The sequence below is a fragment of the Zeus faber genome, assembly GCF_960531495.2.
Source record: "Zeus faber genome assembly, chromosome: 15".
In the NCBI taxonomy this organism is placed as follows: Eukaryota; Metazoa; Chordata; class Actinopteri; order Zeiformes; family Zeidae; genus Zeus; species Zeus faber.
The window spans coordinates 13,068,846-13,096,805 of record NC_137194.1 but is presented as its reverse complement, the minus strand read 5'-3'; the positions used below and the strand labels follow the sequence as shown (position 1 = coordinate 13,096,805).

The window sequence follows — 27,960 nt, the reverse complement described above, 5'->3', positions numbered from 1 at the left end:
TGATTCATTTCTTCCAATGCACTATTACTTTTATGCATTTCATGTATTCTATTGTTTAACTGTATGCATTCTGTGTCCTTTTATAATGTGTTTCTTTGCACTTTGTCTTAATGCTTTTTATGTTTTATGTAAAGCACTTTGAATTGCTTTGTTGCTGAAATGTGCCTTCTCCCTACAGGTGTGTCCCTGGTGGAGCGTTTGATGGAAACTCAAGAGTACAAGAAGAATGAGAGAAAGGTTTTCACCAAGCTACGGCAGAATTATAGGTATGGCGACGGCGATGCATATCCCTGTCTTAATTTCTCATGTAGTTAGTTCCCCTTGTGCCAATTGCATTTCATCTCGGTATTTTTGCCTTCTACACACTCTGGCTTCAGATCCCATAGGGAAATTTTATGGATTTCAAACAAGCTTTTCTACGAAGGGGAACTGCTTGAGTGTGCTGATGAAGAAAAACGCAACCACTTCTGCAATTGGGAGAAACTCCCGAAGAAGGTGAAGAGTGCATCAACACATTCATATGGCAACCGCTCAGAGACACAGTATGGTCATAAGTAATAATTGTTAGTAATGCGTTAATGCAAAACCTTTTTAAGTTCACTTTTTGAGTTTTCCCACTTCGACCCAAACACTCGCACGCCTGTTTTACTCTGACTTTCATGTATGGGTGGATGAGAAAGCAGCTGCAACCAACTGCAGACTACTAACGTAACCCTAACTAACCGCAACATTTACTGAACCTAACCTGCTGCCAACTAATAACCAAAAGTAACTAACCCCAACTTAACCCAATCTGCTGCCAACTACTAACCTAACCTTAACTTACCCTAACTTAACCTAACCTGCTGCAAACTACTAACCTAACCCTAACTAACCTTAACTCAACTTAACCTGCTGCCAACAACTAACCTAACCGTAACTAACCCTAACTTAACCTAATCTGCCAACTACTAAACTAACATTAAGTAACCCTAATTTAACCTTACTTAACCAAACCTGTTGCCAAATACAAACCTAACCGTAACTACACCTAACCTGCTGCCAACTCCTAACCTAACAGTAACTAACCCTAACTAATCCTAACACGCTGTCAACTACTAAGATAATCCTAACCTAACCTAACCTGCCAACCACTAACCTAACCGTAACTAACCATAATAGGCTGCCAATCACTTGCCTATCCTTAACCCACCCTACCAAAAATGAACCCATCAGATATTCCCATTCACATCCAGAACTCACTCAAGGGGGAGCAGCAGCTGCTTACCCAGAATACACTGCTGCTTTATGGACAGCGGCAGCGCTGAGCGCCGCTGTTACACAGTTACACAGTTTGCGATGTGTAACAACTCTGACTACGATTCACATTACACAGAATTTGTTTTATATGTGAAGGGCTCCCAATCGTGGGTCTGCGGCCCTCTCTGGGTCCCCCTGGGAATTGCAGGGGATCCACACCAATTTTTTAGTAATTTATATAATTTTATTGTATTATTTTCCATGCTTTAAAAGGAAAAGAGAAAGGCAAATGAGAACGTTAGTGTCTTGTTCACGGTGAAAATGCCATTAAATACATTTTGATGAATATTATTTTCTTGTTTATTGTTTTGTTTCACTTCTCAATAATCAAATCATGGTATGGCTATAACTCGATACACCGCTTTTTAAATTGAAAAATCTGTCTTTAGCGTCAAATTTGGGTGATTTGTAAAACCGAATTGAAAAACTGGTTAATCGCGATGCACTGTTTAAATTGCTTGTCAGTGCAGAGTTAACTTTTGTTTGTTTTTGTCCTCACCCCTTCCTATTTGCCAGAACTTCCCACTGATCTTCAGGGAGGTGATGGGCAGAGAGGAACGGGAACAAAAGGGCACCTCGTTCTTCAACACAGACGAAGTGGAGGTTTTAATGTGCTACCTGAAAGATCTGCTCTCTTTCAAAGTCGCTCCAGAGGAGATTGGCATTATTTCCCCATACAGGAAACAAGTGGGTACTAACTATTGCGAACATGCTTCTGTGGAATACATTCAGTAGTCTTGTATACTGTATCCAAATAAGGCAGTCATTATTTTCACATCTCTATGTTCCGCATAGGTGGAGAAAATCAAACAATCCATTACGATTCAGGCCAGAGACTTCACAGTGAACATGGAAAACCTAAAGGTAGAAGACATAGCATCGTTGCACCACTCCCACCGCCCTTTTACCTCTTTCTTTCTACAAAGAGAATAACAGTGAGTTTTAGTGGGGTTTTCCAGACCTCCCCAAACGCCCTTTTTTTGATGCCAAACTTTCTGTGATTTTTTGTTCCAGGTTGGGACAGTGGAAGAGTTCCAAGGGGATGAGAGGTTGGTGATTCTGGTGTCTACAGTAAGAAGCAGCAACAAGACAGACCAAGAGTTAACTCTCGGCTTTGTCAATGATAAAAAGGTGAGAGTAAATAAAGAAAAATGTTGCCGTAATTCAAACGTGGAATCTCTCCTCATGAATACCCATATTTTTTAAATTCCTTTCAGAGGTTCAACGTGGCCATCACCCGAGCACAAGCCCTGCTCATTGTTGTGGGAAACCCAAAAGTGTTGAAAACGAGTGAACACTGGAACCAGTAAGACAAAAACAGAAAATGTTGCCATATATATATATTCTTTTACCTTAGAAATTAGCCAGCCTTTAAAGTGGTAATGCATCGGATTATTTGTTTTACAAATGCCATATTTTATCCGTTTTTAGCTGCCACTTTTTAACAAACAGACATTCAATGTACTGTATTTGCATTATGCATTTGCTCCTCTATATGCAGTTTTGAGTTGTAGATACTGAAACTGTAGATATATGGAAAAACATTCAAATCAATCAATCGAAGATGAGGATAAACTTGGATCTTTTAACATTTTTTGCCGTTCTGAATGGGATTCTGGGACAGACAGTTTTATGTATTTCCAGTTAAATTTTTTGGAGAATGGGTTAATGAGCATATGCAGACTGTTAACGTCTGTTTATGCTGGTATTCTGTCTTCCCTTCTTAGGTTCATCGAACACTGTAAACAAAAGGGTGGTTACCTTTCAGGTAATTGCAATAAAGATGTTATACATGCACACGCACACATAGGTGCCAATTAATTATATTGGTTTAATCAATCAATTAAATATATTTGCTCTATTAATAATGTCAAGACATTGGTCAAGACTAGCCTTCTGTACCCCCATGTCTTTTTTCCTGGAACTCCTACTGTATTTCTCTTGTTTTCTACTGAACAGCTCTCCCTAGTGCAAAGAAGTAGATCCATGATTGAAAGTGGCCTGCCGCCTGCCTGGTGAAAAAGAGAAGTAAGAAAGAGATAATGACCAAACAGATAATAAGTGAACTTCTGTTATTTAGTGTGTGGCGAGGACGGACGTTGCTCGCATTCTTGAATTAATTTAGGAAGTTTCTCGCGGACATTCCAGGTATACAAAATTGAACTCTGACCTTTGACGTTGAGAATGTGGAGTGAGGACGGTTTCTTTATTGCTGTGAAGTCCCAACTGGAAGGTTTTGCATGCACTTTGGTTGGGAATCTCCTGACCTGTATACTCTCTCTGCACCTACTGCACCTACAATAGAAAAAGTGTTATCAGTGACAATCTCCCTCTTTGCTTTGCTTTCTCTTATGGCACAGGAGGAGGGACAAAACCTGTGACGCGCCATTTTAACTTTCATCCCGCTCCCAAGTTATTGACGTAGTACGTAGGCCACCACTCACCCCTAGTCTGGAGGGTCTAGACCCTGGTGCCGGGCCACGGTACCCGGTCAAAGGTACGGGTGGGAGACATTTCCCAGACCAGGCAATAAATTGTGATCTACATTCCTGAGGAGGTTTCATCTGCAATTTCTTTGTATTTAAACTAAATCAGAATTGATATGAACAAAGTAATCTCACTATGCAAATGTTTTTTTATCTGAGTGGATTTAAGTTTCATCCTCATATGATACAAATTGACAGAGTTGGAACATTCAATGTTTTATGTGTATTTTATCATGTGATCCAACTGCAATCCAGTGACCAGAGATACAGTAGGAAGATCTTTTATTATGTTTGTAAGCTGTATTTTTCTATATTATGACAAAACAAAGTGTTTTTTTAATACCCTTACTTATTAACGGAATTAATATTGAATTTGGATAAGATTAGTAATTGGAAATCATCTTAAGAGTGAATAAATCATGAATCATGAATTTTTGTAAACATAGTTATACAATGGTTAGAATCAATTGGCTTTAATGTGAATGTTGTTGAAATATCAAATAAAATAATTTCACAAAGTTAGGAAACAGATGTCGATAACAAAAGCAAAGGGTTATAAGAGACACTGCCGGAGTTGGCTCAAAAGACACGCCCCCTCGATAACGGCAAATAAAAGAGCAAACTTCCTTTGTCCCTCTCTCTCTTAGCGCTCACACGCGTCGTTGTCTTCTTACTTTATTTTTTGTAGTTTCTTTACTTTTCCCGCCTGAGTTACGCATAGTTTTAACTTTGTGAAACCAGTTCAAGTTAGATATTTTTGTACCCAAGTAAGCTGATTTCCCGAGTTAATAACTTTGTAATTTGTCATTTCTCAGGTTTATTTTTAAACGAGTCGAGTTATAAACTGTTAGCAGAGTTACTATCTGACATCCAGCTCCAATGGACCAAGACGCCTCACAGGACACGGACTAGCTGTTATCTGCCGCCGAGAAACGGTTACGACATTTGCCTCATAACTTGAGTGGTGCCCCCGACAACCTGAAAAACACTGCTGTCTGCAACTCTCCCAAGCCGCCAACACTGCACGGCGGTGGTCACCCTGCTAGAGAGCTGTGAGCTCTGGACGGAGCCAACGCAACCTGCGATCCTCATCGGAGGACAACACAGCAAGAGTAGGCAAAATCATTTTGCTGCTGCTGCTGCTGCTGCTGATGATTCAGGGTTGATGTCAGATCGTGCTCTGAATTCTAGATCAGTTTTTAGAAATTGTATTTAGCCGCCGAGCGTTCATTTATCCGATCTCAAATCACATACTTCTTCCACTCTTGCCAAACCAAATGATTAGTTTATTTGCAAGTTAAGAAATCCATTTCTTTCTGTTTCCTTATGATTTTATGTTACCTGTATTCCTTATTTACTACCCAATTTTAGCCTTTAATTGCCAAACATTTCAGCTATACATAAATCTTTCATTTATCGCAAAAGTTGTTGTCTGTGAGTATTTTGATTCAAGCAGAGAATAGAGATTCATATCTGGAGGATTCACGGCCAAGTTGTGAGATTGACTAATTTGCTGAACCTCTTAATTTGCTTAATTGGATTTAATTAATTTTCTCCTTTCGTGGGAGGTGGTGCCCTCGTTAATGAGTGCAATGTTTTATTTCCAAAGTAGTTACTGACGCTTCAAGTTTGAATCGCTATTTCTTTATAACTTTTGTATTGCTGTGCTGAGGTCTTACGACCTTCATTATGGATTATTTATACTGAACAGCACCCTCTAGTGGAAACGAGCAGCTGTAGCCGATTCCAAAGTGAAACTGGCCTGCACAACACCTTCATGATAATTTGTTTTTTCTATTACATAATTTTTATTAAGAAATGTATAACTTTATATCTAAATATATACAAATTGTATATATAAAATAATGTCAATAAATCCAAAAATATATATGTACATATATAAAATAAATTTTCTATTATTATTATTAGGTATTCTTTCTAGAGGAATTCACGCAGAGGGCAGATCTCACAATACAGGTGTTTTGACAGCAAAACCAAGAACGCTGGGTGGAGGCGGTTATCCAACTGTATCAACAGTGAAATCAGGGCTTCCAGTTTATCAGGTGAGTTATGCGCCGCAAGCTCATCCTTAAGGACCTTGAAAAAATCAGTTTAAAAACGACTCCGACAGGCCGCCGTCGTTCCACCCATCCTCCACTGGAAGTGAGCAGAACTCCACCACTTAATTCGCGACGCTGCAGGTACCCTAGTACAATCGGAGCAGGCATCCCGCTGCTTCTCTGCCCCACAAACGGTGTCAAACACTCTCCACAACTCCAAAACGGACCGGGAGTAGTCAGAGCTGATGAAAGAGGACTGCTCCTCAGAGGATCCTCAGAGTCAGGGACAGGAAGGATGAGTACCGGGCTAGCCAACTCAGGACTTGGGGCTAGGCAAAGACTAGGGTCAGGCTCACAAACCGGGATCTTATTGACAGAAGTGCCAGCGGGGGATGAGCAGCCTGGGGTGCCGGAAGGGAATGTCCAGGCTGGTGATGGTTAGTTTAGTGTGAACTGGACAGTTGGGCTCTCAGGGGATCCTGGACCGTACCCTACAGCCAGTCATTGATCTCCATTTTCAGCTCGGTCAGGAGTGAGGGCATATCTGAGGAGGGAAGCAAAGAGGAAGATTCAGGTCATCAATTATATAGACATGCAGACTGACGGTACAACTACATTCTCTCATAATCACCAAATTACAATTACAACACACTGAAGGAACACGCTAATAACACACATTAAACACAGAGTCAAGTAGAATGATTTCAAACACGACTGAACCACACCTGTGTCCACGAACCCAAAAACCCCCCAATGAATGCTGGCGGGCTTCTGGACTACCTACCTCTGCATGCTGCATTGCCCCGATCTACTGTAGATGGTCAGCCAGGCCTGGTCAGCTCATGCATCTCCCGTAGCCATTCCTAGAGGTTGTGGAAATAATCCAGGCCAGGCGCGCCTTCCACCTCCTGCTCAGGCGGGGGCCCGTACAAGTCCACAGGGAAGCGCAGCTCATGCCCAAACATGAGGGCCGCGGGGGTGCACTTGGTGAACTCCTGAACTGCCGTCTGGTACGCCCATAGGATGAAGGAAAGGTGCAGGTCCCAGTCTTGCTGTGGGTGGTTGGTTAAAATTGCGAGCTGTGTGGTTGAACCATTCAACCAGCCCATTGCTCTGAGGGGGAGTCCAGGTCTTCTTGACGCCCAACCGTTGACAGACCTCACCAAACACTTCAGCCTCAAAGTTGCGCCTCCGGTCACTGTGCAATTTCTCGGGTGCACCAAAACGCATCTCGCTGACCAGATTTTCGTTGGTGGTGGCAGTGCTCTGATCGGGAACCGCATACGCCTTGGGCCATTTGGTGAAGTAGTCCACGGCTGCGACCGTGGCGATGTTGGACACCATAACGATGTCTGTGTCCATGATGAACAGTCACCGAGGGTCTGGAAAGGACAGCACAGGGGCCTCAATGAGTGCTGACTGGAGCCTTGTGAAGGCAGCAGTGCAGTCCTTGTCGCAATGAAAAGTCTGACCTTTCTGTGTCTGCCGGTGTGGTGGGCTGGCAATGGCCGCAAAGTCATGGATGAACCGCCAATAGTAGAAGGCCGGTCACAGGAAGCTCCGCACCTCTCTGACGTTGTGTAGGACAGGCTAATCTCTCACCCCGGTCACCTTCACAGGGTTGGTGGACACCCCTTCCTCACTGACGACGTGGCCCAGCAGGGCTGTCTCCCGCCGGAACTGGTTGCATTATTTGGGATGGAGGCGTAGACCAGCCTGGCGGATGGCCTGGAAGACTTCCTTTAGGTTGGCCATGGCACCCTCAGAGTCTCCTATGCGGGTGAGGTCGTCAAGGTAGACCACACAGCGACTCCGAGGAATGTTGGCCGGGGCTAGGACCAATCTGGCGTTCGAAGGTAGCTGGGCCATCGCAGAGGCCAAAAGGCATCACTGTAAACTGCCACAACCCCTGGTCAATAGAGATGGCAATCTTTGGGCGCGCGTGTGGTGCCAACTCCACCTGCCAGTAGCCGCTGTGGAGGTCAGCTGGAAGAAGTTTTGGGAGGTAGTTGGGATCCCTGGTGAGGTTTATTACATTGACGCACTGAAGTAAAAATGTGAAAGTCCCAAGTTTGATATCCGTTGAGACTGTCCTTCTCCCTCCATAGAGTTTGATCGAAAACATTTTCCATGTTCGGTATGATGTCATATTGCACAAATCACATGGTCAGAGCGAATGGGAATATATGTCGAGTACTTGATTTTGAAGAAGTTAATCTAACCGGTATAAAATGCAAATATACATATATAACAATATATAATACATATAATAAATAAATGAATAAATAATATGTATATATAAATATTATCTATAATAAATATATATGTATATATGTATATATATATATTTTTTTTTTTAATTTTTTTTTTTTTTTTGCCTACTGTATGCATATTTACACTCACATATATTCTCAAAGAGAGGGAGTGAAGGTTGCAATGCTCATTGTGTTGTTTTTTTTATAGTTAGTTGAACTTGTTGCACCTCTTAATATACTAAATGTCATGTTTCATAAACAAGCGGAGAAGCGGCCGCCGTGGGCGCGCGGCTAAGTTTCGTTTCCCGGAGTTAAAGGGCCGCGCGGGGTGCGTTTCGTCCGTGGTACGGGGCCAACCGGCTCACGGCAGCGACCGCGACGCGGCGTTCACCCGCCCGACGGGAACGTCCAGGGGCGGACGTCCCATCGTCCTCTTGAGGGCGTCACGTTCAAACGCTTCCGCGTGAAAGCCCGTGCGTTGGGCGCAACTCCCACGGCGTGTTGACAAGCTCGCACGAACAATGACGCTCATCGTAAATTGTCGCGTCGGACTCGAGTTTTTTGAGTACTTAAAGGAGACAAATCGGACGTCGGTCACGGACAGAACCCAACTCAAAGACATCTATAACCGGGAGTTCAGGAGCAGGTGAGCGGAGCGTCCTTTCAATTCAATTTCACCGTGCTTTGTTGGCATGACAACGTTGCCGAAGCTGACCAGGACATAACGGTTGTAATGTCACACGACACGTCAGCGGGGGAGAATTCACGAAGGCAGCGATGAAGAGAAGAAGTGCGTGAATTGAGAGGTGGTGATGTTAGACAACAACAACGGCCATGCTCGACATGAGTGGTGAAATAGGCAACGACCCAAAAGACAAAAAGTCAAGTACAATAAACAGGTGGAAGAACAGTCGTTCAAGTCGCCATTGTCCCTCCTGCGAAGTCGCTCTCGTTCACTCTCTCTCCCCACACACACACACACACACACACACACACACACACACACACACACACATCACTTTATTAGGAGCACCATACTAATACTTGGTACGGCCTCCCTTTGCTGTCAAAACAGCCTCAATCCTTCTCGGCAGGGATTCCACAGGATGTTGGAAACGTTCTTTTCTCCCATGGCGACATGATTGCGTCACGCAAATTTTGCAGGTTGGTCAGCTGCGCATTCATGCCGCCAATCTCCAGTCACATCCCAAAGGCGTTTTATGGGATTCCGATGCGGTGACCGGGGAAGGCCACCGAAGAACATTGAACTCACTGTCATCTTCGTGAAACCAGTTTGAGGCGACCTTTGCTTTGTGACGTCATGGTGCAGTATCACAATGGAAGTAGCCGTTAGAGGGCGACTAAATTGTGGGACGTTTTTTTTCTGCCCGCCACAATTGTACAGAGTGGTTATCTTGAGTGACCGCTGCCCATTCCCCGTTGGCCTCTCTCATCAACAAGGCGTCGCTGGGTGTTTTTTGTTTTCCGCACCGTTCTGAGTAAACCCCTAGAGAGCGTTGGGCGTGGGAAAACCCCAGGAGATCAGCAGTTACTGAAACACTCAAACCAGCCCGTCTGGCACCAACAATCATGCATGATTTTATGCATTGCACTGCTGCCACACGGTCGGCTGCCTAGATAATTGCGTCAGTACATAGGTCTACAGGCATTCCTGATAAAGTGGTGTGTGTGTGTGTGTGTGTGTGTGTGTGTGTGTGTTGTCTAAATTATTAATTTATACTTGAGGATGCCATTAAATGCGATGAGTTATTTTAACCATTTGACAACCCTGATTTTATTCTTCTCCTTTTCAGGAATCCAGAACTTAAAGATGCAAACTTCAGTCGAGTTGTCTATGCCCTGAAAGTGAACCATAAAGTGTCTGTTCGTCGAGGGAGAGTGTGCTTCCACGCCAAGGTGAGATCAAGGTCTTCCAGGCCCCCAGGTCCTTGAAGAGTCTTGAAATGGTATTGAATTCTCTTTTTTGGACAATTGAAATCGTCTTAAATCTAAACTGATGAGGTCTGAATTTCAACACAAACATTTTGCTTGATTGTATCCATATTAACCTTTTATTTATTTTTTGTATGTATTTCTATTCATACTTACTCACTATTCTAGATGAAAAACAAAATCGGAGAAAGATCCTTTAACTTACTTCCCTGTCCAGTATTCTGGTTAGATTTATTGCAGTATCACTTTCCTTGCTTTCGAAACTGAAACTGTCCTTGGGTTGCTTCAACGGCGTTAATAAATTAAAGTTATTATAGTTATTAGTGGTTCTAGTAGTAGTTGTAATAGTATTATAAGATGAGATAACGCTTGATGAATCCCCGGGGATTTCAGGGTAATAACAGTTGAATGATAAAGTTAATAACCTACAATATTTCTACCTAATTCTTATCTCTGCCCTGTACCAAATTTATAGTACTTAACATTCATACTTGCGTGCGAGACTAGGTTGTTGCGGGAATATCTTCGAACTAACTATTAAACTCAATAAAATACTGAAAATAACAAACACGTTAGGTCTTCAAAATCAGTCTGAATTTGTTTTTTTGTTTGATTTAATGTATCCATGCATTTACTTTTACTCCCTTTTTATATTTAATTTTAGACAAGTTCTTCCGCTATAAATGATAACTTGGTGTTCTTTTATTGAGTTCCTGTTTCCCCTTTTATTTTTGGGGTGTTTTGCGGTCAATCAATTAAACACTGAAAGTAACGAACACATCATCATGTCTTCAGAATCAGTGGGGGGAAAAAAATAAAAAATAAATTAAATTGAAAATTACCCTCTTCTCCGCCTGTGCAGGTGAAGGCCCTGTACCAAGACCAATGGTCCTTATCCCGGGCCCCAAAGGCATCCCCCATCCAGCGGGGGGTGTCAGGTGCCGGTCCTGCCCCCGTCGGCGGAGCGGAGAGCGGAGTGCGAGGCCGGAGAAAATTGGCCAGCCTGCTCATGAGCAAACTCAAGACGGACAAGTGAGAGCACGATTCATGAGTCATTTGTTGGAATGAGTCAGGCCTTTTATCTTCCTCTGTCACATATTCAAATCAGGGCCTGTGGCTGTTGACCACACCCGTGCAAAACACCACGCCTCATAAGCCTCGTTAGGGCAGTTTATTAGCTTTGTACATCAAGGGGAAACCGGCGTGTAAAGTTATTACAATGTATTATCGCTTTGCTACCTTTATTTGTTCCTAGATTTAGAACAGCCGGATACACACGCAGGTACGCCTCACTTAACGACCGAGATCCGTTCCTAGGACCAGGTCGTGAAGTGAATTGGTCGATAAGCGAGGACCCGTGTTATTTCGCTAGTGAAGTGAATACTGACAGACTGCGGGAACGAGACTAAGACTGAGAACAGTGATGAGATGATATGTATACAGTATATATAGTGTATATAGTATATTTGGTATATATTCTGTATATATAGTGCATATAGTGTATAGTGTATATAGTGTCTATATAGTATCTATAGTGTATATAGTGTACATAGTATATATATTGTGCTATAGACTATATAGTGTATATAGTGTACATAGTATATATAGTGTGTATAGTGTATATAATATATAAAGGATGATGTGTGCTGAGACGCCGTGCACGCCAGGGTGTTGTACGCAGCGTACAATACAGACTGGTTGGAGAGCTGGTTGTAAGTCTGAACGGCTGTTAAACAGGTAGGTTGTTAAGTGAGGAGTACCTGTATTTCATTACTTTCAATTCCCATTTCTAGTGGCCTGCCGAAATCATTTTTTGTTTCTCTATTTTTATCATTTTCTTTTTTTAACCCCACGTGCTGGTACATTTCTACGGTTCGTGCAGGTTTTAGACGGATAGGTACCATAAACCCTAGAAATCAGCCGGAAGATGGAAACAAATAACGAAAAAAAACACGGGGGTCCTCGAACCCCACATTGAGAACCAGGGTTTTAGAACATCCAAAATAACACTGACATCAATCAAGACATTATTTTCCCAAATGCTAAATAACATTTTTATTATATATTAATCATACCAATATTAGACAGTAATGTGATTGAATGTGAGCAAATTGAATCCTTAATGATCAGTGTGCAATCGCCAACAAAACAACACATCTGGATCTATTAGCAATTAAACTGTACATTTTGGAGTGACTTCCCTCCAATTTGGATTTTCTATCCTTCGCTCGCCAGGTCTCAGTTCATTGCTGATAAAAATGGCATCAGCGTCACCTCAGACCAGGAGTGCACAGACGGGAAGATCTGCTTTGCTGCAAATGGAGAGAACGAGGTACTATACAGAATTTGGGCAGTTTCTTAGCAGTGCACGGTCCTCAGTGATTAAATCAGTAAGTAAATACACTACTCACAAAAAGTTAGGGATATTTGGCTTTTGGGTGAAATTTATGGAAAATGTAAAAAGTTCCCGCTCCAGTGATATTATATCATGAAAGTAGAAGCATGCAATGGTGATTTCCTCATCTCAAACAATTGATTGAAACAAAAGCCAACAACAGTGGTGGGTTTACCACAACAACAAATGTCAATGTCTCAATAACTTGTCATGTGCCCTTGAGCATCAATTACAGCTTGACAACCACGTCTCATGCTGTTCACAAGTCGACTTATTGTCTGCTGAGGCATGGCCCCCCACTCTTTTTGAAGGGCGGCCCTCAGGTCATTGAGGTTCTGGGGTACAGAGTTACGAGCCTCTACACGGCGACTCAGCTGATCCCATAGGTTTTCTATGGGATTCAGGTCTGGAGAAAGTACAGGCCACTCCATTTGAGGTGCCCCAGTCTCCAGCAGCCGTTCCCTAATGATGCCACCTCCATGAGCTGGAGCATTGTCGTCCATGAAGATGAAATGAGGCCTGTGTTGTTCATGCAGGGGCACAATGACTGGATTAATGATGTTATTCAGGTAGTACGGGCTTGTCACTGTACCATTCACAAAGTGTAGGGCAGTTCTGTATTGACTTGACACACCTGCCCACACTGTAACACCACCACCACCAAAGGCTCGTCTGGTGACAGCAGTGGCTGATGCATAGCGCCCTCCTTGACGTCTCCAACATCGGTGGCGACGTCATTTCTGCTCAACGTGAATCGACTTTCACCAGCCTAAATGCTCCCTGAAATTCCTGAAATCCTGAAATTTCACCCAAAAGCCGAATATCCCTAACTTTTTGTGAGTAGTGTAAGTACAAGAGGAGTAACATGACCAGACCTGGTGTTTTACTTAGTGTGGGGGCGGGGCCACGCAAAGTATGACCACGTATACGTCATCGGGTCATGATTAAGGCCCGCCCCAAAAAAAATCCGGACCAGAAAAATGGTGAGAAACGGTTTCAGGGTCAGTACTACACTGTTCATGGTCTTTTCACATGTTTTCGGCAATTATTTATTCACCTGTTTTAATGTGTTTAGAAACAAATGACCAAATTCACTTTACTGGGACTTTACCATGCGATTAATCGTGATCAATCATTTTTTTGTCTGTCCGTCTGTCTGTCCGTCTATCATCCTGTCAGTCGGTACTGAGTCTCTATGTGGAGAACGGTGGAACGGAGTCCGTCCTCTTCACCTACTATACTCCGCTGCATTGGCTGCGATACTTCAATCTGGTAGACGAGCACAGAGTGACTCCAGCCAAGCCGCTCGCCCTGACCCCAGGCAAGACACACACACACACACACACACACACACACACACACACACACACACACACACACACACACACACACACACACACACACACACACACACACACACACACACACACACACACACACACACACACACACACACATCCATGACTAGACTCAATAACATCTCTTTGAGAAAGTGTTTTTCTTGACAAATCAAGACTCGACAGTCTAACAATGGCATAGCCATCAGTGCTGGAAAAAAAAAAATTTGGGAATCGAATCATGGATTTGGAGAATCGTGACGCCCCTACTCAATGTGGTGTATTGAATCAAATATATTTATAAAGGGATACTATGATCCACTGTGTCAAAGGCAGCTTTCAGATCTAAAAGCACTACTATTAAGAGTCTAAAGTCTAAAGAGTGTCGTGGTCAACAAAAAACCTGGATCTTGGCTCGGCATCCTTATCTTATTCTGACCTTCAAAACCTGGAAAAAAAAAATCACTGGAACAGAACAAAATCTGATGCGTACAAGTTTTATTGCGTATCCTAAAAACAAACACAACAACAAACTCGGAGTAGGCGTCGCGAAACGGACTGCTTATCTCTGTTCGTACTCATCGCTTCATACTCATCGCTTCATACTCATGGCGAGGAGTTGCTCATTTACATCTCTCGCCTCTCTTATCTCTTGAAATCGTCAGAATCCTGTTTTGAGCCAATCACAGTCTTGATCCTTTGTTTACCAGTCTTCTGACGTCACTTCTCTGCCGGCTCATCACAGCCTTCATAGCTGAACACCCTCCCTTCTCTTGGAAGAAGGCGTATCTGTAACTTTCCGCAACAGCCACTGTTAAAAAACGGGGCCCTGTGCTGATCATAGGTTGTATTAGATGCGCCATCTGCTGGCTACAAGCTGTTTTACGTTTCAAAGGTAATTTTTAAAGGGGTTTTTTTTATGCATTCGATTTGTTTTTTGATGAAGTACGTTTTTCATGTGGGGTAACTAATTTAACCATGACAGGTTATTAATTAACCACAACCACTGCTCCTCAATGGCAATTCTGTGGATAGACGTTAGGTTTGCTGGGGGCAACAACGCCCCAACCGTCGTAATCCTTTTTTTTTTTTTTCTTATAGAAATAAAACCCATTTCATTAATTTTTCACATATCAGCGCCAACGTTCATCAAATGAAAATAATTCTAATTTGTGAAATACTAAGTGTTCTCAATACTTAGTCGGGTAACACCGGTGTTGTCATGAGTTTATTAACCGTCGGTAAAATTCCTCACTGTGGCATCCCTAATAGTGGCATCCCTTACTTCTCTCCTGCTGCTTCTTATCCCTTTGTTGACATGCACGGTCTATTTTTTGACACCTGAAATTTCCCCACTGGCATTGATAAAGTTTCATCTTATCTCATCAGTTTGTGTATGTGGTGAGCCTCACAAACCTCGAGGTGCGCTTGTTTCCCCCCAGGTTCCAAGTATGAGATCCAGGTCCGTTTCCAGTCCAGCCTCGTGGGCTTCTATCCAGCCACGCTGGCCTTTGAGTTCAGGGAGTCCCTGCTGCCCTCCTCCGCCTCCTTCCACATCGTGCGGTTCATCGAAGCGAGGTATGTGACGTCGCTGGGCCTGGAACTGGCGCCCGTGGCTCCCTACCGGCCCCGCCCCATCCTTGCGCCCCCGCCCCCGGAGCCGTGCACCATCGTGGACGGGCAGCCCCCCGAAGGGTAAAGCATCACACACTTTGAATTGATGTCATTCATTCACACGTTGTTTTATTACATTTTATTTATTCATTTATTTATAATCTACATTGACAAAACACCCTTTTCATCTAATTTTCCAACATTCCAACAGTCTGTCGGTACAACGTCTGAAAATTGAGGTTGGGCTGCAGCCTTACAAAGTACCCACCTACATGGATCGGCTCCTAAAGGCACTAAAGTCACCCACATTCCACGATGAAAGGTAACTTGGCTGTTTTACACATTCACTACTCATCAGATAAGAGTGTTCTTCATAACGGATATGAGCTGTTCACAAACTAGAAACAGTGGTGTAAAAGTAAATTACTTTTGAATACGTGGTTTAAATGTGTATATTAGCATTGCCCACTGCTAAATCCTAAAGTAGAAGGACTTGATAGGTCAACTGCAGCGCGATACAATTAAAAAACCGACATAAATCAGACATATATTAAATCTTGAGGTTACATTATAGCTATGATAACAAAGCTTTCATATGCCTTCATATAATGTGAATTAGGAGATAACTAACTATAAATAGAAGCACATTGTCTCAGGATCTATTCAATGTGCTTGATATATTATTTTCTCTTTTTTGAGCCTATTTTTACGACAAATCAAGTGTTCATTTACAAGTATGTTTAAACATGTTTGTTTATTTATTTATATAAGTACAGCATGTCAGGCTGTGAATTGTAATTTATTGTAGTTTAGTCTAATTTAATTGATTTGCACAAGTAGGATAAAGATAATGCGATCAAAAGGTAATGGGCAGAAGAGGAAGGAATCCCGAGGGGCTGATATAATATTGTTATTGGCAAATTATTTTGCAGTAAATCATACCAAACGCACCAACCAAAAAACAAACAATTCCCCAATCAGAACTTATGTACGTGCGGATGTGCCGACAACCTCAATCACTTATTTTTGTTCATGAGACGTAACAAATATGACATAAGCAATTTGAATTGTACGTATTTATTTTTCCCCGAAAAAACTTTTTACACACATTTTTTTTTCCCAGTGGTAACGGCTCACACATGATATAAATCAGTTTTTGCAGCTGTAAAAGAATAATCGAATAATGAAATACTCTGACCCACCCCTACTTGAAAGTAACAACTAGTTTTATTATCTGAGGCCGTTGGTAGGTTTCTGTCGCGTACAGTCTTTCTGGTCTAGCTTATGAACTTAGCTGGATTTTTTTGCATTGGACGTGTTGATGTGGTCCGGGCGATAGACTGACTGTCCATCTCTAAATCCTAAATCTCCGTCTGTATGTTTCCGGTAGAAAAGCCGTCCTGGAGAGCCTCCTGACCATGGAGAACTACTCAGAGAGGTTCCACCTGCTGCTCTTCCTGGAGGAGATGCAGATGAAGGTGGACATTACGAGATACAACATTCCAAATGATGACAGAGAGGACGCCTCTATGGTCCAGGACCAAAGGAACAAGAAGCTTCTGATTCTGGAGGTCGAGACTCTTACTCCCCTCCTCACATATTCACTCACACCCCTACCCCTTTGCTTATTGCCAAATTGTTCTTGTTTCTTGTGTATTTTTTCAGGAAGATTTTTTTTTTTTCATTATTTATTGATGTGTTTTTTGATTTGTTTTACATTGCCAAAAATTACCTCATTCGTTTCAAACCTTCATTTTAAACATCCCGTCGCCTCCTTTCCCTCGTCTCAGGTGCCCGGTGTGGCAGAGAACCGTCCGTCAGTGCTGCCGGGGGACAGGCTGCTGGTCTTCCTCAAAGGCTTAACGGCAGTGAAGTACCGAGGTTACGTCCACGCCGTGGAGCTGGAGCAGGTCAAACTGGGCTTCAGCTCCCAGTAAGCTTGCTTTTGGATTTGATCTTTTGAGTTTAATTGTCACACTCAAGGCGGGTGTGGCCGAACCCCCCAATTGAATCCTGACCGTGTCCACAGGCTGCTGGACAAGTTTGTGGAGGGTATGAAGTTTGGCGTAGAGTTCATTGTCAACTGCCTGACCATGCGCGTCCAGCACAGAGCTGTGGATCTGGCCTCTGAGCACAGACTGGGCAGGGTGCTGTTTCCACAAGCGCCACTTTCCCCCAGCAGTGACGCGGAACTGCCCGCACTCAGGTCGGTGCTTATCAAATGAAAGTGGTTCTCCTTTCCCAGTGGACAAGTCCTGTATTAACTGTTAACCCCTTGTTGATCATCGTAATGGACTATATTTACTTGTGGCTCTATTGCTTGCATTGTTCAAACCTCATACTTCTAAACGTCTTCTTAAAGGCTCTTTGACTATAAGCTGGAACAGAATCCAGAGCAGTACAAGGCGGTGCAGCACATTGTGGCCGGCTCATCCAGACCCGCTCCTTACCTGGTCTTTGGACCACCTGGCACAGGTACTTGACTTACATGTTACATTTCCATTACCAGATCAACATATTACTTTCCCCGGTCCATCCAAGCTGTTTTGTGATTAGCTATTTTATAGCACAAATCCGCCGTCCCATTTAAGAAGCCAATCCCTCCTGCCCCACCTGCTTTGCTGCCTGCTTACTTGCTGCCTCGCTGCACTTCCTCCACCTCCCCTGCATCCACCTGTTGGGCTCTACTGTTCTATCCAATGGGGGAATTCAAGCCCATCGCGCCCATATTTATAGCTCACTAGAAATATAGGACTGATATATGTGCATACTCTATATGTTGCTGTCCACCTCTCCGGGAGCAATGAGTAGACGCCAACCTCAAAAAATGCAAAATAAATCTTTCAAAGTAAATATAAGAGTTCTCCGTCAGATCTGGCGTTATTTTCACCACAAAGCTAGAACCTGAAAGTGCAATCGTTGGCGATACTGAATGTGAGGAGTGATTTTTTTTATTTTTTTTTTTTTTATTTTTTTATTTTTTTATTTTGTTCCTTGGCCCAACGCAAATATTTTTATGTGGTGCTCAGGTAAAACGGTGACTCTGGTGGAGGCCATCAAGCAGATAGAGAAGACCCAGGCGTCGTGCCACATCCTGGCCTGCGCTCCGTCCAACAGCGCCGCCGACCTGCTCTGCAAGAAGATCCTGGAACACATAGAGCCGCGCAAGCTCTACCGCATGTACGCCAGCAGCCGGGACGCCAAGATGATTCCCGACGAACTGAAGGTCAGCCTTGTTGTGGGTCGGTGAGCCAACGACGATTTAGTGACAATTTGTGTGGAAAATCTGAAAGTTATTTACTATTTTCGTTCATCCATTTTTGTCACTGAAATTCTGATGGCCGGTGCCTTAATGTCATTGCTTTTTTTTTTTTTTTTTTTTTCCATTGTCTTCATTGCTCCAACTTTCCATTTTCACCAATAACCTTCAAATCAAAACAATCAGAACCTTAGAAATTTGGTAATGCCGTTAATGGATATCTGGTGCATGTATTTCCACAGGCCTGCTGTAACTGGCTAGGGAATGCATACGAGTATCCCCTTAAGGAGGAGCTGTTGCAGTATAGGATTATGGTCACCACCTTGCTAACTGCTGGAAGGTAGATGATGCTGAACGCAAAACTTACCTCTCTTGTCTCATGAAAATGCTGCGAAAGTGCTCTCTGTTTGTCCCTATGTTAGACTTTGTAAAGTGCTCCATTTTCTATCCCACTATGGTAAAGAAAATTGTCAAGTGCCCTCTAGAATGCTGCTACAATAGAAAAAAACATTATTGAGGACCTGAGGGTTCGATGCCTGGTAATCTATTTGTCACTTATATTATTCACTGTATATTCAAATGGGCCAATCAGCTACAATGGAACAACGCACAGACCTGCCAACCTGCATGCATTTTGTGTACCAAATATGCAATTCCTAGTCAAAATACGCAGGTACGAAATGCCTGCTGAAACTACGCAAAAAATGGTGTGTGTGTGTGTGTGTGTGTGTGTGTGTGTGTGTGTGTGTGTGTGTGTGTGTGTGTGTGTGTGTGTGTGTGTGTGTGTGTGTGTGTGTGTGTGTGTGTGTGTGTAATATATATGTGTGTGTATATGTATCCTGTAATTTAATGACGGAAATCAATCAATACAAAACAATATCGTACAGACAGATACAGTGCTCATGTACTGCACTTGTAAAAATTCCCCGATACCCAAACCCGATACCAAGGTACTAAGGTAGTTGGGTATGTGAAGCTCAAAAAGGAGAGCAAAAGAAAGAAAATGTCAGCTGTTTGGGGGTACTTCAAGGTAAACAAAGAAGATTAGATAACATGGAACAATATTCCATAATTGTGCAGACTGTATCTATCACTGTCATAACAGCGGAGCTTCGCTCATCATCAAAAGTTTGACTCTTTTGAGACTCAGTTCTTGACGGGTCTCTCAGTAAAACGAGTCGTTCGATTTGATTCACTTGGTTTAATGCACGGTGAGCGAAAGAGGACTTCCAGTGAACGAAAGTGAGTAGAGTTGACCATTTATTTATTTTTTTGTAATGATTGCAATTAATTTGCAAAGTACCATATAAATATAGTATAAATGTATATTTGGGTATATCCTTATGAGATGAATGTGTACACTGTATATAGTTAGCTGTAGTATCTTATGTGATGAGCCTCGTCATTTAGCTGCAGTCACTCAAACGCCACAGAGACTCCCTGTTATCGAGCAGCGTCTCTCATCAAATCCACTCATCTCATATGTCAAGTGACCATAATTTTGCCTTTTAACTTTTGTCATGTGCGTTGTGCAATTACATTTTGTATGTCCTGTATATTTTCATATTGGCTGTTCAGTGTTTTCATTGTCTGTAGAGTAATGCACCAATGCTCACCACATACAAATTCCTTATATATGAGACTTGACTTTGACTTTCTTAATTACCAGATTGTGATTCTGAAGGAAAAAAGGAAAGTCGATGCCAAAGGGCATGCCTTTCAAATGATGATGAAATGACTTTTTTGTTACTCCGTAGTGGTTTGCGATCCTCCATATTTATATATTATCTTCCTGGTAGGCTGGTTACAGGTGGCATACATCCCGGCCATTTCACCCATGTGTTTGTGGACGAAGCCGGACACGCTGTGGAGAGCGAATGCATCGTGCCCTTGGCAGGTAGAGCACAAAAACAACCCTCGACAATCATATTTACTGGTGTTTTGTATCCGATGCAGGGGTATGGATTGAGCATCTGTTTGATATATTTTTGGACAAAGGGCTTGTGGAGGCGGGCTCCAGTCAGGTGGTGCTGGCAGGGGACCCCAAGCAGCTGGGACCCATCATCCGATCCCCCCTGGCATTGAAGTACGGCATGGGTAGGTCCTCACAGCTGCTGCGTTTTTCCAAAAGACGCTTCATGGAAATGACATCGACGAAAAGTGATCTTCAAATGTCCACCCATCACCGTCGGTTTAATGAAGATTTGATTAGTATGACGATAATATAATGTTACTATTTATTAGCTCTTACATTACTGTGAACTTCGGAAAATTCTTTATTTGGTGGACATGACGGCTTTGTATTTGAACTGGGAATTTGATGAATATGGAGCTAAAGCTACAATTAGATTGATTTAGTTATTTTTATAAACATGTCGTAATAATCTTCCACTAGTTGGTAGAATCACATTTACTTGGTGGAGCTGTTCATCTTTAGGTTTTTGTAATATTTCATCATTAGGTTTATTGTGCATTGCCATATTTATCCTCATTGTTCATAGTTTATTTTTCTAGTTTATTGGCTAGTTTCCGGTTTGTTCATTTTTAGTTTCATTGTGTATTTAACATTTTCTGTCCACCTTTCAAGTTAATTTTCAGATTACGTTTATTGCCAACTTTCAGCAAATACTTCATTTTATGTCTGTCTGTCTGTCTGTCTGGGCTAACAAACCGCTTGAACTTTTTACAAGGACGGAGAGTGTCTGTGATTCTTTAATTTTTTTTCTCCATGATTTCTTCCTCCAGGAGTGTCCCTGTTGGAGCGCCTGATGACGACCGTGCCCATGTACCAGAAGGATGAGGAGTCGTTCGACAATCGCTTCGTAACCAAGCTGCTGCGCAACTACAGGTGTTGTTGCCGCTTCTCCAGGGAGCCTTTGCGTTTCAAACGCTCGTGTATCACCTCCAGTATTATGTCTCGCCCTCTTTCCTTCCTCAGGTCCCACCCTGCCATTCTGAAGATTCCCAATGAGCTCTTCTACAACGGAGAGCTCCAGGTCTGTGCCAACGAGATCATCCGCAACTCCTACTGCGGGTGGCAGCATCTCCCCAAGCAGGTAGCACCCCGGTTTCGGTGTTTTATCTCGTCCCTTGGATTGCCGATACTCAATAAGAGCTCCCCCCTCCCCTCGTTCTCGCTCAGGGCTTTCCGGTGATTTTCCACGGCGTGATGGGCTTGGACGAGCGCGAGGCGAGCAGCCCGTCCTTCTTCAATGTGGCCGAAGTGGAAGTGCTGGTGGACTACGTGAGGAAACTGTTTGAGACTCAAGGTAGAAAAGGCCTGTCCATCATCTCGCCCGGCGACATCGGCATCATCGCCCCCTACAGGAAGCAGGTGAGAATGGACACAAACGCACCTTTGGAAGATGCCGGCTATGTTCAACCGGTGGCCTAGAGGCCCTTGTGGGCTGCGAGGACACCGCAAGGTGTTGCAAATCATTGATTTGTGAATCATTGGCAAAGCAAATGATTTCAATGATTTTTATTTTATGTGTGTGTGGGTGTGTGTGTGTGTACATATGTGTGTGTGTACATATGTGTGTGTACATATATGTGTGTATACATATATATATGTGGGTGTGTGTATAGAAAAAATGAATAATCATTTCATGGCCTGGAGAAGGTGAATAAAGATCTCAAAATGTCTTAAAAACGAATTTCATCACGTTTCTTTAAAACCTTTATAATGCACCACCACTGTGATCAACAGATAGATGTTTGTCCCTTCTTCCAACGTTAGAATAACCATGCTCTGAGAATGTGCCGGTCCCTTTCTGAGGTTTCCAAGTGGGCTGCGGGTCAAAAAAAAAGTTGTTCACTGCTGCTTCATGTTTGTGTTTCCTAGCTTTTTTTTTTCTTTTTTTTTTTTGCAATTAAATAAGTCCATGGCGCACCACCTTCCCTAACCTCCAAAATCCTCACAAAACATCACAAATCCGTACAACTGTGCTTTTTATTATTATGGCGTACCAATAGGTATTGATGCAAGACTCGAGAACAAATCTTTTAAATTACTCGGGAGTCATTACGAAACTAGTTCTGATGAGCACAGAGCTGCTGTTCTGCATGGAACTGATGAATTACTGCAGCCCTGCAATTTTGATCTTGCAACGCAAGCTAGTTTCCATTATTTCTTTTTTTTGAGTGGAGTTTGAACCATTTTCAGTGGTTGAAAAACACTCGACTACTGCAGGCACTGCTGTTGATTCGTCGACGTCGTATACAAAAACAATTGTATGTTCACATTTGGATCCAGCTGAGAATCATTTCCCGGGTTCACGCAGGTGCAGAAAATCCGAAGGGGCCTGCAGAGACTGGAGAACGATCTCAGATTGAGGGACATGAAGTATCTCAAGGTTGGTGACTATATTTCACTTACAGCATTGGGTGATGCCATCGGCCTTTTATTGTCCTAGTGCAGGTGTGTTTAGGTCTTGGTCCAGGTGTGTTTGGGTCCTAGTCCAGGTCTGTTTTGGTCCAGGTGTCTTTGGTCCTTGTTCAGGTGTGTTTTGGTCCTGGCCCAGAGGCCTGTACTACGAAGCGGGATTTTGGGATCACGAGGTAAGGTTCATGTTTAAACCTGGGTTTTCAGTCTCACGACGGTGGTTCACTTTGAACCTAACCTGCTCCGGAGCAGGTTAGGTTCAAGATAACAGATCAACATGTATACGGTAAAAGCACCTGCCTACTGACCAATCAGTACTCTTGGAAAATGGCATCACTATTCCTGAAAGATCCTGTGGATCTCGGTGCACGTATAGTGAGTGAGATCTTTTAGGAAGGCAAGAGTTTTTAGAGACTGACACGCCCTCTGGCTTTCCCTCCAAATATTTATATGAAAGATGGAGATTCTCAGTGGAGGGATCCTGGCTGTGAGAGAGGCTATCACACTGCAATTATTTTTTTTTTTTGATGAGAATAGTTTTATACTCGGTCTTGGGTTCTAATGTCCTCTTGTATGGAGACCTCACATTGTCTGCTCCAACCTGAAGCAAATTTAAAAAAAAGAAAAAAATGAAAGGCATTGTCTCTTTGCAAGGCTCGCTTGAAGAAATGTGCAAATGTCACTTTGACTACCCTGTCTAAATGAAGGTTAATTCGTTACCACTCGTGATCCTCTCGGTCTAGAAGTGGAGGCCGCAGGCTCAGTGGCAGGAGTTTTTGGATAATGAGCACTTGAAGCCGTTATTAGTCCAATGTGCAGACCACCAGCATTAGCAGGTAATTAAACGAGAAATCAAGTACAGCCAAGTGTCCACACTTTCGCTATCCGTATTAAGATGGGCAAATTGAAAGCTGGATAAAATGGTTCACAAAAGACTTAAGTGTCCCTCGGTCATCAAGGGCTCCCACCTGAGAAAATAAGAAATGTAAATGGTCTATTTAGTCCATGATCCGCAACCACAGATGACATGCACAGAGGTTGCTTTCACTGTTACCTCCCAATGGGACAGTGGTATGTAAGTGGGTGGTGGCAGCAACAATGTCTCCCTATCCACTGCAGAGAAAGTGAATACATTTTAATACTTACTCCCACAATAGTTATTATATTATATTGTAATGGCAAACCTCCAAATCCGGTCTTGTAATCGCTGGCTGTACGGCCAGCATCAATAAAACCCTGCCTTTGCCCGCTTTATAAGAAAACATGCACCTTTAAACCCAGGGCAAATGGAACAGTACTGGACTGTGTCTTTGTGGGAAGACACCGCCTGTATGCCAAGGCCGTCTAGTTTCGGTCTCTCGAACCCCGAAAAGAATGGCTTATCTTCAGCCGAGAAGCCGTGAGCACCCGGGGTCTAACCGCTCGGGGTCGTGTCATCGAGGAGCAGCGATAAACACCGTGCGTTAACTTGGTCTCCCGGAGACACTTGGCTGTCCCTCGCTGGGTGCACTGTGTCAATATTTATTTGATTTATCTCCCACTTAGTTCCACCAGGGTCTGATTCCACCCCGTCCATCAAGGGGTGACCCTGATTGTTGGAGAGGGCCGGCTCCTCGGCGGCAGTGTAGTCCCGTGGAGGAGGGGCCCTTCCAGTCTTCCTCGCTTATTTTTATTTTTTTTCCCTTCCAAGCAAGCTCAGAGCCACTTGTATACCGACGTCGTCCAAAAACAGAGACTGACTGAAGCACTAAAGCCGTGTACTTGTTGACCTTTTAAGATTTGCAAGTAAGCCGACTTACCGGTTTCAATTATGTTTTTATATTTCTTCTTCATTTGCTCCCAAGGCTGTTCAATGCGGCCGGGGTTGCAGCTGAAAGAAGAACACGCCACGAGAATACGTCCACGCAGCATATTCATTTAATGAAATACACAATTGTAATTCTATTCAGATCTACTTGTGCCTTAATGATGGGGCAGGGATATTGATTATCCTATTAACTCATGCATTCACACTGTCGGTAATTTTTTGCCAGCTTTCCCTCCTGCCTTTGGCAGCAGCAACCGTGTTGCCCGTAGCCCAGATTATATTATAAATTCTTCATATTTATTTTTTATTACAGTTTTCTCATCTTGCATAAAATATGCAGCTTTGGTAGACTTGTTTGCAATCCATGTTTGCATTTGGTCACATGGTGCATATGCCGCCACTTGTACTTGAACGCCCTCATAGCTGGATCGGGGGAAAACCTGGCTTGACTTAATGAGCTGATAACCACCGTCGTGACACATTTAGAAAAAGAAGAAGAAGAAGAAGAGGTTGTTAGGCTTAGTGAAGCCAGCTAAGGAAAAGATATCCTGGGTATGTTGAACTTGCTTCATAGTAGTTCAGGTGTGTTTGGGTCCTGGTCCAGGTGTTTTTTAATCCTGGTCCAGGTGTTTTTTAATCCTAGTTCAGGTGTGTTTGGGTCCTGGTCCGGGTGTGTTTCGGTCCTGGTCCAGGTGTGTTTGGGTCCTAGTCCAGGTGTGTTTGGGTCCTGGTCCAGGTGTGTTTGGGTCCTGGTTCAGGTGTGTTTGGGTCCTGGTCCAGGTGGGCTCGGTGGAAGAGTTCCAGGGCCAGGAGAGGAAGGTGATCCTGGTGTCGGCCGTGCGCAGCAGCCCCCACTACATGGAGCTGGACCAGGAGTTCAGCCTGGGCTTCGTCAAGAACGAGAAGGTGCGCGTGCGCGTGCGCACACACACACACACACACACACACACACACACACAGATTAATCTAATCCCTGGATGTGGTTTGTCTGGACAGAGGTTCAATGTGGCGGTGACCCGAGCCAAAGCCCTGCTGGTCGTGGTGGGAAACCCCAGAGTGCTCAGCATGGATCCTGTGTGGGCCAGGTGGGCGTCACATCACACATACAGGAATAAATACTGCAATGTGAATTAAATGAAAATAAATCAATATGATTTTATGTTCTATACTATTTTATAAATTCAATAAATTAAAAGGAAATGAATGATGAATAATTGTATTGCATCGTCAAAAATGAATGATTTAAATAGATAACTGAAAAAATATATATGTGGCAATAATTATTTCAGGTTAAAACAGTTTGTGGGAGTAAGTAAATACAATTATAAATCATTTAAATAATTTAGAAATCATTTAGAAAATTTTTGCTGGAAGGTCTTGCGTTGCTTCGTTCACCAATAAATATTTTTATTTAATTTCATGTTTAGTTTAATAGGTTAAAAGTGCATGTGTAAATAAATAATTTGTATATATGTAAAAAAATATATTGTATATGAAATAGTCACAGTCAGACAGATTTATTTAAATAGATAGATAACTGCAGTTGGAAAAATATATATCTACACATGTATATACAATATATGGGAAACTATATTATGTTCACTTGCCTGATTAAGGTCTCTGGACTGGAATGTGTCTTTCTGCATAACAGTTATTCTATAACATGTTATTATTATTATTATTATTATTATTATTATTATTATTATTTCTGTCTCTGGTTTCCAGGTTCATTCAGTACTGTAAGGACGAAGGTGGCTACACTGGTTTCTCCCCCATCGAGGAAGAGGAGGTGATCGTGGAAAGACTCGCTGCCTTGTACATCACAATCGAGGCTCAAGGTATCAACACACATGTACACACGAATACTGTACAAATAAGATAATCATTATGGACTACTTTTTTTGTCTTGTAATTTGTTCCACTAGGTATGGAACAATAGCACATATTTCATTAGAGAGACCAATTCCCAGTCCTGATTTTAAACTTTTCTGCTGATACAAAGTTTGGATCTAATCCATTAATTTTACTTCACACTTGGCTGGTTGGGGGTCATTAGGCCATAGTGATATATGGTCCATTCTCTCCATTCAACATTTAGACGTTAGACATAATACATACAAAAGCAGAAATAATCTCCTGAACTCGAAAGTAAGCAGAAAACTTTCTTTAAAATTGAATCACATTATTTTATTTTGGATATTTAGACTGATATTCAACACCTGTACCAGTATCCGTCCATCCATAAAGATTTCAATGTTTCTATTCTCCTCTAGTGGAGACGGAGGAGAGTGAAGTTCAGCAGCTGCTGGACCCGGAGTGGAGAAGCGACTTGTAATGAGGAACATTAAACATCCCAACATTACTCTTGAAGTCCCTGTAAAGTAACAATAAATGTGTTCGGAGTTGGACACACCACAGAACATTTTTCACATATAAAATTAGGTTTCAAAATCGTGAAGAAAAAAAACAAAAAGTCTGTACCCTCTGTTCTGAAACACTGGAGGCGTGTCCGCTGAAGAGGCTGGAACCACGGCCAACGGCAGGAGAGCTGCAGCCCCTCTCAGGTGTCAAATACCATGAATCCAATACATGCATATACAAATCGAAAATCTGAAAACCGATAATGGACACACTGAAACAGGACGTCGGGAACAGGAGGGCTTTGAGAGCTATATGAACTTGTTGAAGGAGTATAAGATGGGACTTTTTTATTTACATTTTTTTTTTTTTTTAATGGAAGTTTTACAGGGTTTTTACATCTGACTTTTTGATTTTTGGTTGTTTTTAAATGAATTGAGATCCTGTAGACTATTTCAAACCTGCACTTAACAAATGTTTCTTCAATGACAACAGCAAAGACAAGGAAAAAAAAAAAAAGAAACGATCAGGATCAGATTGTTGAATCTGAGATAATTTTAAAAGGTTTTATTTTTATACTCATGTGGTTATGTGTCGCACCATCCATTCTCTCAACCGCTCCACAATGTTTGACGCTTCTGTCCTAATGATTGTGTTCTGATGTTTCCACGTCAAGATAAAATAAATCTTAATTTATGTTGCACTAAAGTGGTAAGAAATAAACATAAGCTCCTTTCTACAAGTTACAGTTTG

The 27,960-nt window shown here is 42.6% G+C and overlaps 2 protein-coding genes across 2 annotated transcripts in view; both read left to right on the top strand.

Moving 5' to 3' along the window:
* The window catches only part of LOC307241173 (putative helicase mov-10-B.1), a gene marked incomplete at its 5' end in the record, with an annotated part of 28,671 nt that extends 24,803 nt beyond the window's left edge, over positions 1 to 3,868 (top strand). The window contains 9 exons of the mRNA XM_080015209.1: positions 179 to 266; positions 378 to 495; positions 1,816 to 1,986; positions 2,095 to 2,163; positions 2,314 to 2,430; positions 2,517 to 2,605; positions 3,027 to 3,067; positions 3,259 to 3,327; positions 3,660 to 3,868. Coding sequence (XP_079871335.1) covers positions 179 to 266; positions 378 to 495; positions 1,816 to 1,986; positions 2,095 to 2,163; positions 2,314 to 2,430; positions 2,517 to 2,605; positions 3,027 to 3,067; positions 3,259 to 3,281 — 716 coding nt within the window. The 3' untranslated portion in view covers positions 3,282 to 3,327; positions 3,660 to 3,868. The remainder of the gene's footprint in view (positions 1 to 178; positions 267 to 377; positions 496 to 1,815; positions 1,987 to 2,094; positions 2,164 to 2,313; positions 2,431 to 2,516; positions 2,606 to 3,026; positions 3,068 to 3,258; positions 3,328 to 3,659) is intronic.
* A 4,753-nt stretch (positions 3,869 to 8,621) lies between these two features.
* LOC307241171 (putative helicase mov-10-B.1) lies at positions 8,622 to 27,873 on the top strand (the record flags this gene model as incomplete). Its single annotated transcript, XM_080015206.1, has 23 exons — positions 8,622 to 8,746; positions 9,915 to 10,017; positions 10,916 to 11,085; positions 12,289 to 12,385; positions 13,628 to 13,769; positions 15,228 to 15,480; positions 15,611 to 15,721; positions 16,790 to 16,970; positions 17,190 to 17,332; positions 17,429 to 17,605; positions 17,762 to 17,874; positions 18,429 to 18,625; positions 18,901 to 18,998; positions 20,458 to 20,555; positions 20,657 to 20,755; positions 21,404 to 21,506; positions 21,597 to 21,714; positions 21,801 to 21,992; positions 22,942 to 23,013; positions 25,630 to 25,755; positions 25,846 to 25,934; positions 26,575 to 26,687; positions 27,123 to 27,873. 23 exons carry the CDS (start codon positions 8,622 to 8,624, stop codon positions 27,182 to 27,184), a joined length of 2,982 nt encoding a protein of 993 aa, XP_079871332.1. The 3' UTR covers positions 27,185 to 27,873.
* Between the last annotated feature and the right edge of the window lie 87 nt (positions 27,874 to 27,960).